Here is a 14,320-nt window from a genome sequence, read left to right on the forward strand (position 1 = left end):
GTGTTTTTGGTAAGAAATGAATACTTGTTTACTTAAAAATCCTGACAAAAATATTAAGCAGCACAACTGTTCATCTATTCATAAGAAGAAATGTTTCTTAAGCAGCAAATCAGCATATTAGAATGATTTCTGAAGGATCATGTGACAACTGAAGACTTGCTGCTGCTGAATATGTAGCTTTTCCATGACAGAAATAAATAGCATTTCAAAATATATTAAAAAGGAAAACCCATTATGTTAAATTCTAATAATAGTTCACAATCATTTTTTACATTTTATAAAAAAAAATAGAAGTTTATTTTAATGACTTCATTTTTTTACAAATTGTTAGTTAAGAGGGGAAGTTGTGGCCTAATGGTTAGAGAGTCGGACTCGTAACCCAAAGGTTGTGAGTTCGAGTCTACGGTCCGGCAGGAATTGTAGGTAGGGGGAGTGAATGTACAGTGCTCTCTTCCACCTTCAATACCACGACTGAGGTGCCCTTGAGCAAGGTGTGAACCCCCAACTGCTCCCCGGGCGCCGCAGCATAAACGGCTGCCCACTGCTCCGGGTGTGTGTTCACGGTGTGTGTGTGTTCACTGCTGTGTGTGTGTACACATCACGTCACTTTCACTTTAAGATTTTTTTGCACCAGACCTGATTTTATTATGATTTTTTAAAATTATTTTTTCCCCCTTGAGGTCCCCCATGTTGAGGTTTCTTAAACAATTAAATAGGCAATTTTTCCTTCTAAAACTTACAGTATGATTTCATATTACATCAAACATCAATTTTTTCTCCCTGATATGATTAATTGTAATGTGTATGAGGGGTAAGAAACAACATAAAATCTAATTACCATGAATCATTTCCACTCTTTCCAGAGGGTGAAGACAACTTCGACCAAGACGTAGATGATGACATCCTCTCCTCCCCACCCTCGTCTTCTGTGGCCAAACCGTCTGCACCGGCACCATCAGAGCCCCGCGCTGCCATGCCTCCACCCTCCATTCTCCCTACACATATCTCCATACAACACAAACCCACCACACCACCCAATCAACTCCAGCCCACAGTGGTCACCCCTCAAGCCATCGCCCCTGCGCCCCCTTCCCACCTCGTTTCCCCTCCTCAGCCAACAGTCATCACCCACGCCTCCGTATCCCATGCGTCCGTCATCCAAGCTGTCAACCACGTCATCCCAGCTGGGCCTAAACATCTGGCGCACATTGCGCCCTCTAGTGGCGGCCAGCCTATTGGACACATCACCGTGCATCCTGTGGCCCACCTCCCCGCGGCCATTTACCCGCAGTCAGTAGCAGTCTCGCAGCCGGCGATGATGGGGCACATCACACACACATTGGCGCACCACCCACACTCTCACGCCCAAGTTAACGGCACGCCAGTTACAGGCCAGCAGGCCACCATGGTGGGAAAGCCAACGGCCGTGGTCGCTCACCATCACACCGGGCTGGTGGGCCAAACGGTGCTCAATCCGGTGACTATGGTAACTGTTCCTCCTTTTCCCGTCAGCACGCTAAAGCTGGTATGAGAGAAAAGAGAGGACTTCCATGAAAGGAGGTCTCACAAAGTGAGAGCAAGAGAGACTAAAGATGAGCTAATTTCTAAAAGGACGACTAGATCTCGTTCAGAAATTCACTACTGTCGCTCCTACACGCCGGGACCTCATCAGGATCGGAGCGTATCCTCTTTTGCTTGTAGAAGGGGCTTGCGTGTCTTTTGCGTGTCTAGCGCTGGAAAGAAATTCATGTAATGCACTTGCTTAACTAGATTCGAAGACATTGGTCAGTCTTTAGTAATGTGAGAGTGGAGTGCTAAAACAAATCAATTCTTTCTTCTCTTTCCCTCGTATCCTTTTTTCTGTATGCAAATTATCTCACGCTTTACATTCATTCACCAAAAAAATCTCCACTAATCAAAAATGAGTGCTTAAAGCTCAGTACTGAAAGCATGCAGGAAAAAAAACGTTTACTGTGTGACTATTTTAGGGGCATTTAAAACTCGTCAAACGGGGCTTTTGACTAAAAAAACAGGTACATTCAGACTTCAGACAGATCGGGCTACTCAGTGTCTCTGTACTTGCTAGGAAATGTTAAGTGCCTAAGCCCCAATTCAAGCCCAGTGGCGCCACCTGCTGCCTACGCAATTTTTGCTGCATATGAAGCGCAAGCGAATTAGAGTGCCATGACTTGACCTGCAGTCACCGGCATCTGTTGGCAATCAAGAAACTCAGTCTTAAAAGTGTCGAGGTGAATGGGTTGTAAGGAAACTCGACTAATGTACAATTCAACATCTGAGAACGACATGAATTTGAAAGTACATTAAAGCATTCATAACTTACAGCAAGTGCGCAGCTATTTAACCTAACAATACGTCGTAATACTTGATTAACGTTTCAAATTATTAAAAACGTTACGTACGGCGTGTGACAGGGCGCTGCGGTGTCGGGCATTTCCGTTTCTTCAAAACAGCAGTTACCAATGTTCTCGTGCTTGTAGCAACACGATGAAGAACGTCGAATGAAGTCTTCGAAAATACGTTAACGTTAATCTATCTTTTTCGTTGCACGCCCTTCCAGTGTAGATCGGTGCTGCTGTGTCCATTTTACGTTCATTGCCGCTCAACCATTTTTCATTATGTGTGATTGTGTAAATTGTCGTGAGGTAGGCACTTGTTTATAAGTATTTTAGGAGGTTAAAACAGGCTGTTTTGTTGACATCAGGACAAAAAGCCCCTTTGCCAATAGCAGTGCTTCTTTTAAAGTCGGCCCGTCATTCTCAGTACACTCGCTTGATTGAACCTGCACAAAGTTAGCCATCTGACCGTTTCCCTATGTAAGCTTAATGGTTTGCTGTCGATGGTTAGGTACACCACGTTGTTGCTTTATACTGTCACTTTCAAATGGAACACTGTGATTCCTGCTTTTAACGTCCTCTTCCTGCTGCAACCCCCCCACCCACACAAAATCGAGGTTTGGATTTTCTGTTTGACTTCCTTTTTTAGGGATGTGAAGATGGAATAATACATGCTGTGCTTCACACTCAGTTAAAAAAAAAAAACAAACAAACAAAAAAATAGCCAAACCGTTGTGGAATTTATTAGTGTGTTTTGTTTTTCATTATTTTAATATATGTGTATGGATGTATGTATATATGTGAGGCACCCACACAAAATCGAGGTTTGGATTTTCTGTTTGACTTCCTTTTTTAGGGATGTGAAGATGGAATAATATATGCTGTGCTTCACACTCAGTTAAAAAAAACAAACAAAAAAATAGCCAAACCGTTGTGGAATTTATTAGTGTGTTTTGTTTTTCATTATTTTAATATATGTGTATGGATGTATGTATATATGTGAGGTATATGCACGCATTCACATATGTGTATTTTAGGATTATACTGATGCCTGGTTTTGCATGTAGATTGCAGTTTTTGTTTGTTTGTTTAAATGTTAATCCCTCCCCTTATTTCATTTTTTGGGACCATGTATTATACTGTATGATGTGGGCGGGACCATTAGACCTCATTCTACATTGATATTATATATAAATATATGAAAAACTGCATTTTCCCTATGGAGAAAGTTTAAGTTATATATCGCCTGTACATTTTGGGCTGCATTAAGATCGAATTGTCCACCATGTTTAACTGAAATAGTAATAAAACTTATTAAAATATGCTAGATTACTACAAAAAAAAACAAAAAAAAAAACATATTGACGATTCATAATAAATCTTATGACATTTACTAGTCAAGTTGTATTGTTCTTATTTCTTGTGTATCACAACAGTCATATTTACATTAAATCTAAAATATTACAGTATTTATGTAGATGTATTCCATACCTTTTCAGCTAGGACACATTCCTTCAAACACCTACATTCACAAGATGCATACATTTTACTGTTAATATTATATTCACTGCAATTTCCTGCAGCATAAACCTTTGACATTTCAAGCCATATTTCTATCGTAAACACGTTTAAATTAATTGATTAGTCTGTCTTAATGTCCGTGATGCATCTGCTCCTGAATCCTTTCCAGAACTTCCTGCATTCGGCGCAACTGCAGAAGGAAAGAGTAACAATTTTTTTTTTTTAATACACAATTACAATATTAGGAGAGACTTAAACATTGGCTGTATTGAAATATGCTTACTAATCCTACTATTGTTGCAGCATACATACTGTACACAGTATGCAAATCAGACTGAAGACTCAACAAAACTCAAGTTTAAAATACAAATTAATCATTTTTATTTAACTGGATCACACCATCAAAAATGCATTTTAATACAAAAATTAACCAAAAATGCAAAATAAAATGTAATAATGCTAAAATTATTACTGCCAATTACTGTAAAATTATTTTCTAAATTCATAACTGGATGCCACTTAACGTGATGAGGACTGAATTTGAAATGGCATACTAGCATTCCACTCTTACAGAGTGACGCAAATGACATGCAGGGGGAAAACTACATTTTCGTTCCCACATTGTACAATTTTCCCCCTTGTTTCAGTTAAATTAAAACAAGGGAATGTGTCACTACAACATTGCCAACGATTAAACAAGAGAATGAATAAATAAAATGAATTTACAATTTGTTCTTTTTGTGTGTGTCATGTCGTGTGGGGCACCGTACATTCTTTCTACTTTCTACTACAGATATAGTAAGAGTAGTATTTTAATATGCTATTCTGAAGCCCAGGTCATTTGACAACAATGTGGTAAATACCTATACTTTCACTTATATATATATATATATAAAAAAAAAAATACTAGTTAGTATATTGTGGATGGTAAGTTAGTATCCATTCCAAACGTGCACTGAATCCATTCTGAAGAGAATGGAGACATTATATGGTCTAATTAAAATTAGCTAGATAAAAAAAAAGAAAAGAAAACTGTATTACCTCTTCATCTTTCTCCCAAATAAGGCGCTCCGTCTCACTGTCCACAGGCATCAGAGGCACAGGAAGGTCTGAGGCGCTGTCTCTTAGCCGGTTACACAGACTGGATGAATACAACCAATGAAACAGTAACATAAACCACACAGGAAGGTCAGTGATGGCATGATGATCAAGAATAAGCACACCATTAATTTGCACTGCAGAATATAGTCTGATGTGATCATCTGATGATGTCAGTTTATCCTCTGACCTGCGTTTCCTCTCCTTGACCACCATGCGGGTCATATTCTGGATGCACTGAGCGCGGTAATTCTCGTAATGCGTTTCCCGTGTCACATCCTTCAGGTCTTGCATGTGCGTGCGCACCAACATGTTCCTCAGCTTCAGGAAGTCGGAGTGAACAGGGTTCTCCACTGCAAGAGTCGAGTCAACTTAAATGTATTTTGTATAGTGCTTTACACAATACACATTGTTTCAAAGCAAATTTACAGAAAATCAGAAATTTCATAATAGCAACAATTTAAGCAATCAAGCAGTTGAGATATGCTATATTGTATATAGCATATCACCCTACGTGAGTGTATACTGAATGTATGCTAATAAAGTTGGACATTTTTATATGCAATTGTATAGAGGGCTAGGCGATAATAGTTACATTTTGCGATAAAAACAAAATCAAGCAGCTGAGATTTACTATACTATATATATATCACTTTACATGAATGTACTGTACAGTAGTGATGGGCACTTTCGAAATACCGCTTCATGAAGCTTCGAAACCTTTATGAATCTTTTGTTTTGAATCATTGGTTTGGAGCATAGACTAAAAAATATGTACGACGCACATTCACTCTCTTCCATTGAAGAAAAGTGAAGCCGCCAGTGTCCCAGTGCTGATTTACTGATTTGGGACCAGAGTCTATGCAGTAGTGAACTCGGAAGTAGTGAAGTGAAGTAGGTCCCGCCCACACTCCCATAGAGTCGGTCGCAAGCACATGCCCCTGGACCTTTTTTTAAGTAGCTGGACTTCTCCAATTTTGATGTCTGCTGATGGCAATAAATGTAGAAATTAAAATTATAGCTCCGTTCTCCTCCTGAAGATCCCGAAAAAAAGTCAGTTGGCGCTTCAGTTCGCTTAGAGAAGCTATCAATCATGACGTCACACTCCCGTTTTTATAGCATCAAATAACTAACTAAAACCAAACTTATTTAAAAAAACTAACTTGAGCTTATCAGTGTGATAAAAGCTACTTAAAATGACAAAAAAATATTTTTGGAAAAAAAATTTTGAAATACAGAGTTCTGGCATGAAATTCTAGATGGTGCAGTCCAATAGATCCAACTCAATCTGACCTAATGACATCATTATCACATGGCACAGCTGATTGGTTCGCTCCTGTATAGGTAGCCAATGAGCTCGCTGCTCAACATTCAAATATATGACTAGTGCTTGCCGTAGCAGTGCAGCTTGATTCAGAAACCCTCCACCTTCCCCAGCTCCACCTGTATAGATCTGTTACGAGGTGATTCATGTATGCTATATGGGGGTTATTTCATGTACGTTATATCTGCAGCAGCAATATTTCTTACATGCTCACAGCAGCATGTTGTGGATGTATTGGCAGTAGCAAGTCTCTGTACTTGCTCTGCCGCAGCAGCAGCAGCGTAGCAGATCTATTCTGCCAAGACCAAATACATTAACATTGTCATGTACATTACCATGCCAATCCCTCCGAGAGTTGTCATGACAGAAGTGTATTTTAATTGTTTAGTTTGTCTCTCTCACGTTCCATTAGATTACATGGAGAGGGTGGGGTTTATGACCTATATTGGGTCCACCCACCTGGGGCGATCGAAACGTTTTGGACTTCACTTTTCAGGACTTGTGCGACACACTTGGTTTGGAGTGCATATCATACTGCCAAAGTCATGTGATTTCAGTAAACGAGGCTGTTTCAAAACAAAAAAATTGAACAAAAATGTTTAGACATTTCAATGGTTCACCACTGGGGGTGAGCTCTGTGAACCCATGAATCATGTGAGATCACTGAGATCGCCTCTCAGTAGCGAACCATTGAATGAGTGTCTATATTTTTACCTGATTTCATTTCAGTTTTATGAATTTGTAGAAATTTTAATGAGGCATTTGTATAATTTAAAGGAGTTATAGTAGTTAATAGTCTCTTATAGGCCCGTATAGATGAGCCATCCATAGAACAAACAAAAACAAGCCCTGAAAATTGATAAAAGAACATACAGACACTTAATATTTCATGGTAATTTAATGGATGGTTAGTTAATTTGCTGTTTGCTGTTTTTATGCATGTTTGGCCATGTTTGGAGTTTTTGTTGCATTTACACAGTTTTGACCAGCAGGCATCACCAGCGTGTGGCATTTCAAACACTTCGAAATAGTGAATCATTTTGCGAAGCAATTGGTTAATTTGATTCAAAGCTTTGTTTCTCCCATCATCACTACTGTACAGTATGTATGCTGATAAAATGGGATGTAGCTAAATATGGAACTTTATTTCCAACTCTCTATGTATCCAACGATAATTAAGTTACATTTTTGTTGCAAATAAAAAAACATGACTGTAATGCATGTATGCAGACAAAGTAAAAAAAATCCAGTTCACATTTTGCAATGACAATCATGGAGCCGAGATTTGCTATATAATATACTGTATAGTGCTTTACACGTGCATACTGTATGTATGCAGGTGAAGTAGGACATACTATATATCCAACTTCTAATATATCACTGGCTAATAATATATAATATTCAAGCAGTTGAGATTTGCTATATAGTACATATCGCTTAACATGAGTGGACTGCATGTATTCAGATCAGAACATACAGTACAGATTGTTACTGCATAAATTACTGTTTTTTCAGTTAAACTTATTTCATTGTCTGTGTACAAATAAAAGATTATGTACGTAACACCACTATGATGGTATAAATACCTTCCACCACACCCCAGGGGTACTGACGGCCTCTGAAACGCCTGCCTTGGCTTTCAACTTGGACATTACTGCCAATTACTGTAAAAGGAACACTGTCCTGTAATAAAGAAGGAAATCCACATTTCAGTTTAGTCACTTTAATGGTAATTCTGATGTAAATACGGAGCTGGGCAGGTCACCTTCAGTTCCTGATGCTGAAGTTTGAACTCCTCATCATCTGAATCACATTCAGGGAACTGGTAGATGTTGATGTCGAATCTCTCAATCTCCTCACGAATCTAAAGAGAAAACAAACCCATGGTGACTGTGATATTAATAGAAATGATGACTTTATTAAAAATCATATTTAAAATTTGTCATTCAAAAAGAAATATTTCAAAATTGCAAATATTGTTTTTACAATAGTTTAGGCCCTCTCTGAGAGCCTAGAGGGCCCTGACAGTTCCCCTCTGATAGATATATATATATATATATATATATATATATATATATATACACACACTATATATATATATATATATAAATATACACACACATACACACACATATACACACACATACATATATATACTTTTTATACACGTCATACACACCTTCATTTTAATTTTTCTGACTTCCAATGGAGTGAGACTATCTGCTTTGGCCAGCACAGGCACTATGTTGACCTTCTCATGTAGCATCTTCATGAACTCCACATCCATCGGTCTGAGACTGAAAAAAAGAGAGGAAAAAAGAGTCACTCCCATAATTCCTGAGGTACATTTCCAGAACAAAATGCCACTGTAATTAAGATTGAGTAAAAACTCCAGATTTACATTTTTTTTATTATTAAACTGATTTAATCTCAAATAGTCTTTGATCGATATGGGGTTTACAACAAGCAATGCTGATGCCAATATTTGGGAAGAAAGCAACACAAATTCATAATTTCAAAATAGAACATGAGAATAGATTCTGGGACTAACTAAACACTTCTTTTTCAGATGATGCTGATAACTGAAAAATAAACTGAAACGGACCTGAACGGAGTTGTATTAACTACAAACTATGCTTCTAACCACAGGTTAAGAGCTGTAGCTCTAACCATACAACTTTGTGACGCTGTTTGCGATTGTTCTTTGAACTACGGTTTCAGGAAACACTGAATCATTGATTAATGACCGAACTTGCGTCCATAGTTGGCTAACAATGCTTTCAGGAAACCTAATCCTGGGTGAAATATTGATCACTATTTGTAAATGTCAGGGAGTGTTACCCGTGGCCAAAAGGTGAGATGAAGTAGAGGCAGCAGTGCACACGGTTGTCCTGAATGTTTTTACGGTTGAGGCCACTTTCGTCACGGAAGTATTGCTCAAACTGCTGGTCAATGTAGTCCACAACTGCCCTCCAGCTATTACAATTAACATAAAATTGAGGTTACAAAACTGAAATGAGCAAAAGTATTTGATATAGTTACTTTGTATAAACAGTCACAAAAACAAATATTATTGTTAGTATTTGAGAGACAATATGACATAGAAAACATTTATTCTGAGAGAAATTACTTCTAATAATAACTTCTGTATCATTTTCTAATAATTCACATTCCAGTTCCACCTTTCTGTGTTGTTGACAGCATCACCGAATCCCGGCGTATCCACAATGGTGAGTTTTAGTTTGACTCCTTTCTCCTCTATAGCCACAGTGTGTTTTGTGATTTCCACTGTCTGTGAGATCCGCTCTGAAATGGGTCAATGAAGAACAATAAAGAGAAAGAAAACTTTATCTTCATCTTATGTGCCAAGTTTTTAGATATGTAGGCTAATATTTCAATTCATGTTGTTTTCATGTGGTTTTGAAAATGTATACCATTTTCAAGAAAACTTAATGACTTTGAAAATGTCATGTGGTGTAACCATCAAGTAATAATGATATACATGTTCACATCTTAAAGGGTTAGTTCACCCAAAAATTTAAATTAGCCCATAAATTACTCACCCTGAAGTCATCCTTTAAAATGTTTTTTTTTAATGTTTTTTTCAAGGTAAACCAATTGTTTTAACAAATATCATGAATTATTAATGACAAAATATTATTACAGTTTTTTTTGTGGGGGGAGGGATATACCACATGACATTTTACAACCTGAACTAGCTTTACTTGTCATTAAGTCAAATTATTTGATATTTTAAGAGATCTACAGACCTTTTTTGTTCCTCCATAGTGGTTGCACCACATGACTTTGATTTAGTCAAAGGAAGTTTTTCAAATTTTTTAAATATTTTATCACAAAGAATTTTAATTCCGAAATTAAAAGTACTTTTGATGGTGTATTTATGCCACTGTATTTATGAATTGCATTTTTAACATTCTTGAATATATTATTAGATTTATCAAAAAATGTGTGTTTTTTGATAAATCTATCAAATCTATCTAAACAACACTACATAATGCTTAGAAGTATATTCATACAAAGGTTGTTTTCCAGAAGAATATTGCTCTTACCAGTGTTATTTTAGTATAATTGAAATACTATTTTAGTATTTGGTGATATTTTAAATTAGAATTTAATTTGATATTTTCTGTTTCATTTTAATATTAGTTAAAGTTTTAGTAATTTATAGTACTTTTTGATTTTTTTAATATTTCTTCACTTTTTAGTTTGTTATTTCAGTACTTCGACTTTAATTATGTTGCACTGAAAACTAGTTGAAATAAATTTATTTTTAAAGATTAAAAGATTATTTCAGTAAATGCTTATTCGAAGTAATTTTTTTTTTTATTGTTTTTGGATTAGTTAATGATAATAACCCTGACTCTTACCTTCAGCATTCAGCATCTTCCTGTCTTTGTAAAGGTCTGTGAGGAAGAGACTGTTGACTAGTGTAGATTTCCCTAAACCCGATTCCCCTGAACGGATCAAAAGAAAGTTTTATTGAACATCAAATATAATTTTTACTTTGTGCTGTCTATGACATACAGCATCTGATGATCTCACCTGCCACCATAAGAGTAAAGGCGAACCCCTTTTTCACAGATTTCCTGTGCACTTGGTTAGGCAGCGTTGCAAATCCAACATACTCCTTATCTTGATCCTAAAAGTCTCAGATGGTGAGGTGATTTCAAAATAAGTATTTTCAAAATCAGGTCCAGAGCAAGCAATCAAAAAGGGCTGAGTCAACTTTATGCATCATACACAGCACTGACATTACCTCAGCAGAGTCATAGGGGTCAAATCTGCCCCAAGGACTTTTCGGGCGAGTGGGGCTCAGGGGAGAATCCAGAGAGCTCATGGAGCTGAGCTGCCCACGGCGGGGTAATTCCGGATCGGAGCCCAGGAGACTTCTGTTCATTGGCCGTGTGAAAGTGGGTGTCCCTGGAGTATGAGGACGGGTGCTGCCATCTGGCTCCCTGTCCATCATGGGCATCTCGCATCCAGGGAAGCTGTGACCAGCTCTAGGGGGCAGGTCTCTCATGGTATAGGCCAATTCAGCATCCTCACAGTCTTCTATGGCTAAACTAGACAACTGTCAGATATTGGACACAAATTACTTTATAGTTTCAGGTTTTATAAACTTAATAACGCGATATATAAACTATATAAAATAATCATCTTGAACAGTTAAGGTTGCGATGTAAAAGAAGTAGCTACAGATCTTTTCTACCGTATTGTGATTTTTTCTTTTTTTTTCTTCTTTTTTTTTTTTGTATTTGTGTAATTGTGATTGGCTTTTTCTTTCTTCCCTCTAATTAAAGATCTATAGCCATATTAATGTCAAATAGACAAACACTATAAACCTTAACGCTCAAAATAATTAATTGGTTTGAGTAGGGCAAACTTAAATTAAACGAATTAGTTCAATCAAATTAACTTTTATGAATATTTAGAACTTTCTTTTAAGTTCGTGAAACCGACGCATTTTAAGCAATCTGAATTGTTTCATTGTTTTGAGTTTAATGAACTACTTTCTTTTAATTTAGAAATTTAAATTTAACTGAAACTGGGCTGGGATTTCGATTTCTATTTCCCAGAATGTTTTTTGGGGGTTACCATCATGGTGATGAGTGGAGCATGATCTTGGTTTGAGAACAGCAAGTTAGCTTTTACTGAGTTAGCTAGTTAGTTAAGTTTCCACTACTAAAACTATTTTAGATTACATTTTAAGTTAATTATTTTAAGTTAAACATATGAGATAGCTTACTTAAATATTTCAAGTTAAGAGCATTAACATGCGAGTACAAACTAAAAAAAATCTGCTAGTTCTGCTTACTTAAACTTGAACTTCTTAAACTGAATTTCTTGATTTACATTTTTTATTTAACTTATTACCTTTTTTTAGTTTTGCCAGCTTATTCAGGTTTACAGTGAATGACAAAAACGTGTGAGAAAAAGACTGAAATTTATGTCAATATTCATTGCTAATCTTTCTATTCGTTTCGAGCTCGACAGACCCCATTTACTTTCATTAGCTATATGGAAATGTATTGGAATTATTACAAGAGTAGGCAAAAAATCCTAAGTGGTGTTTAATCATCCACATTAATTTATTGTCAATTCTCTCAGTTATTCACCTTCATGTTTTCCAGACCTATTCATGAAACACCAAAAGCGATGTAGTCAGAATGTACCGACTACTTATTTCCATACTATTAAAGTGAATGGGGACTGGGGCTTATTGTCAATTCTCTCATTCACCTTCATGTTTTCCAGACCTATTCATTAAACACCAAAAGCGATGTAGTCAGAATGTACCGACTACTTATTTCCATACTATTAAAGTGAATGGGGACTGGGGCTGTCGAACTCCAATTTTCATTTATGAGCGAACTACTCATTTAACAAACCATTTTTCTGACCGAATTACATGCTTAATCAGAACAAAATCACACCATCACATTGCTAAAGAAGAAAAGAACAGAACACACTCAACAGGTCTGAAAGACACAAGAAAAACGTTCCTTAGGGGAAACCGGGTGTATAGTTGTAACATGGGGAGAGTTGTAACAACACCAATTCCACCAATCAGGGATAAACTAGATAAGCTATGATAATTTAGATAATGTAGCTAGACAAGCTATGATAATTTCATTATTTACCCACTTCCTCCCAGATCATATGAATGGTTTTCAAGGCTATAAATAGGTACATGCAGATTTATAAAGAAAAAAAAAGATTTTGAGGTAAGAATGTACATTTTTTTACCAAAGCTATATTTTGTTTAGTACTTAAACTGTTGCAGATAAAATCATATAACTTACATTAGACTAAATTGTGGATTCTCAGGCAAAATGTGATGCATTTTTAAACTGCTAATTTCAAACCATTATGCTAATACAGCTAGCTAAAACACTGGATGACAGGGGTGGGGTAAATTGTAACACATCTTAGCATCCCCTTACATACAACTGAGAACTTTAATGTTGTCTAGAAAGTGAGACATGGTTTTGTATTGTTCATTTAGATTGTTTAAATAAACCTGTTTTTATATTGCATGGTCATGGTGTGGCTGCTGTTTTTGCTTCTTTTGTCAAATAGTTACCCCAGCATGTGTTACAACCTATGCAGTGGGGTAGATTGTAACAAAGGCACTCCATGTATTTGACATCAACTTATAGGGGCTGTGATATTCTTGCAGAGTTTTGAATTGGTGCCTTTTGTAGTAAACAAATGTGGGTACTTTGTATAAAAGTTTGAGCACTCTAGCTAAAAAATTCAGCTAATTACAGATGCTGAAACAAAACGCATTACAACTATACCAGGTCTACCCACACAGTACAGATTCAACACAGGAAGTCGCTCAAACTCTAATGCAAACAACGTGACCTGCATTCAGCCTGTCACTGCTCATTAGTCCAGACACATCAATACCTCACACTAATACTCTGATCTCCAGTAAGATGCTGGAGAAGTGGGGGTCGTGACTACTGGCACAGTTTGACTGTTTTGTTACAACTCTCACTACATTTCTATCTTAAATGAGGAGATTAACTTTTATACATCCATACCTCAGGATCTGGTGCCAATGAAAGTGTGAAAGAGAGAGAGAGAGAGAGAGTATTCAAGTTTCAAAATTAATATAGAATTGGTCAGCTGCATTAACCTACATTTGCAAATCCATAATTTAGAAAATGTATCGTAAAAAAAACTTACCTCGCTGCCTGTACATTGCATTCACGAACCGGTTGGTGGTCGACGACAGGTGCTCCATGTTTCCAGACAGAGTTTACATCCACTTGTCAATGCTTTGGGTGTTTTTCTAAATATCTCTTCCTCTATGCGGAGTTTATCTGTGGAGTTAATCTCCGCACTATTAACGCAACTTTCCTGACCCTCTAAATGTTCGGTACATACGGATAAAAGCAGGCACAATCAACGCGGCTAACTGTCTAATCTTACAACTGCTCAGTGCAATCAGTGAGAGCTGTGCGTCGCGTTCACTTGCAGTGTCCTGGAAGCG

General features: G+C 37.0%; 1 protein-coding gene and 1 pseudogene across 2 annotated transcripts; one reads left to right on the forward strand and one right to left on the reverse strand.

Moving 5' to 3' along the window:
- Positions 1–1,892, forward strand: part of LOC107697345 (max-binding protein MNT-like) — a 19,342-nt pseudogene extending 17,450 nt beyond the window's left edge.
- Positions 1,893–3,932: 2,040 nt separating this feature from the next.
- Positions 3,933–14,320, reverse strand: septin4a (septin 4a). 2 transcript variants are annotated; one of them, XM_016498087.1, is made up of 13 exons: positions 14,014–14,320; positions 13,869–13,876; positions 11,075–11,389; positions 10,861–10,957; positions 10,686–10,772; positions 9,480–9,603; positions 9,139–9,273; positions 8,477–8,594; positions 8,063–8,161; positions 7,884–7,980; positions 5,164–5,326; positions 4,917–5,016; positions 3,933–4,065 (listed from the first exon to the last, which is right to left on the reverse strand). In XM_016498087.1, the coding sequence occupies exons 1-13, from the start codon at positions 14,069–14,071 to the stop codon at positions 4,006–4,008; spliced, it is 1,461 nt and encodes a 486-aa protein (XP_016353573.1). In that variant the 5' UTR covers positions 14,072–14,320; the 3' UTR covers positions 3,933–4,005. The 2 variants fall into 2 exon arrangements, with proteins under 2 accessions (XP_016353573.1, XP_016353574.1); XM_016498088.1 differs by lacking the exon at positions 13,869–13,876.

This window comes from Sinocyclocheilus anshuiensis, unplaced genomic scaffold, assembly GCF_001515605.1.
Source record: "Sinocyclocheilus anshuiensis isolate Anshui unplaced genomic scaffold, SAMN03320099.WGS_v1.1 scaffold1095, whole genome shotgun sequence".
Lineage (NCBI taxonomy): Eukaryota > Metazoa > Chordata > Actinopteri > Cypriniformes > Cyprinidae > Sinocyclocheilus > Sinocyclocheilus anshuiensis.

Coding starts and splice junctions, on each gene's coding strand:
- septin4a (XM_016498087.1), bottom strand. CDS start 14,071: ATGGAGCACCTGTCGTCGACCACCAACCGGTTCGTGAATGCAATGTAC. Junction 10,958..11,074: donor ACCCCTATGACTCTGCTGAG/GTAATGTCAGTG, acceptor TGAGACTTTTAG/GATCAAGATAAGGAGTATGT. Junction 8,162..8,476: donor TCAGAAAAATTAAAATGAAG/GTGTGTATGACG, acceptor TTTTCTCTTTAG/ATTCGTGAGGAGATTGAGAG.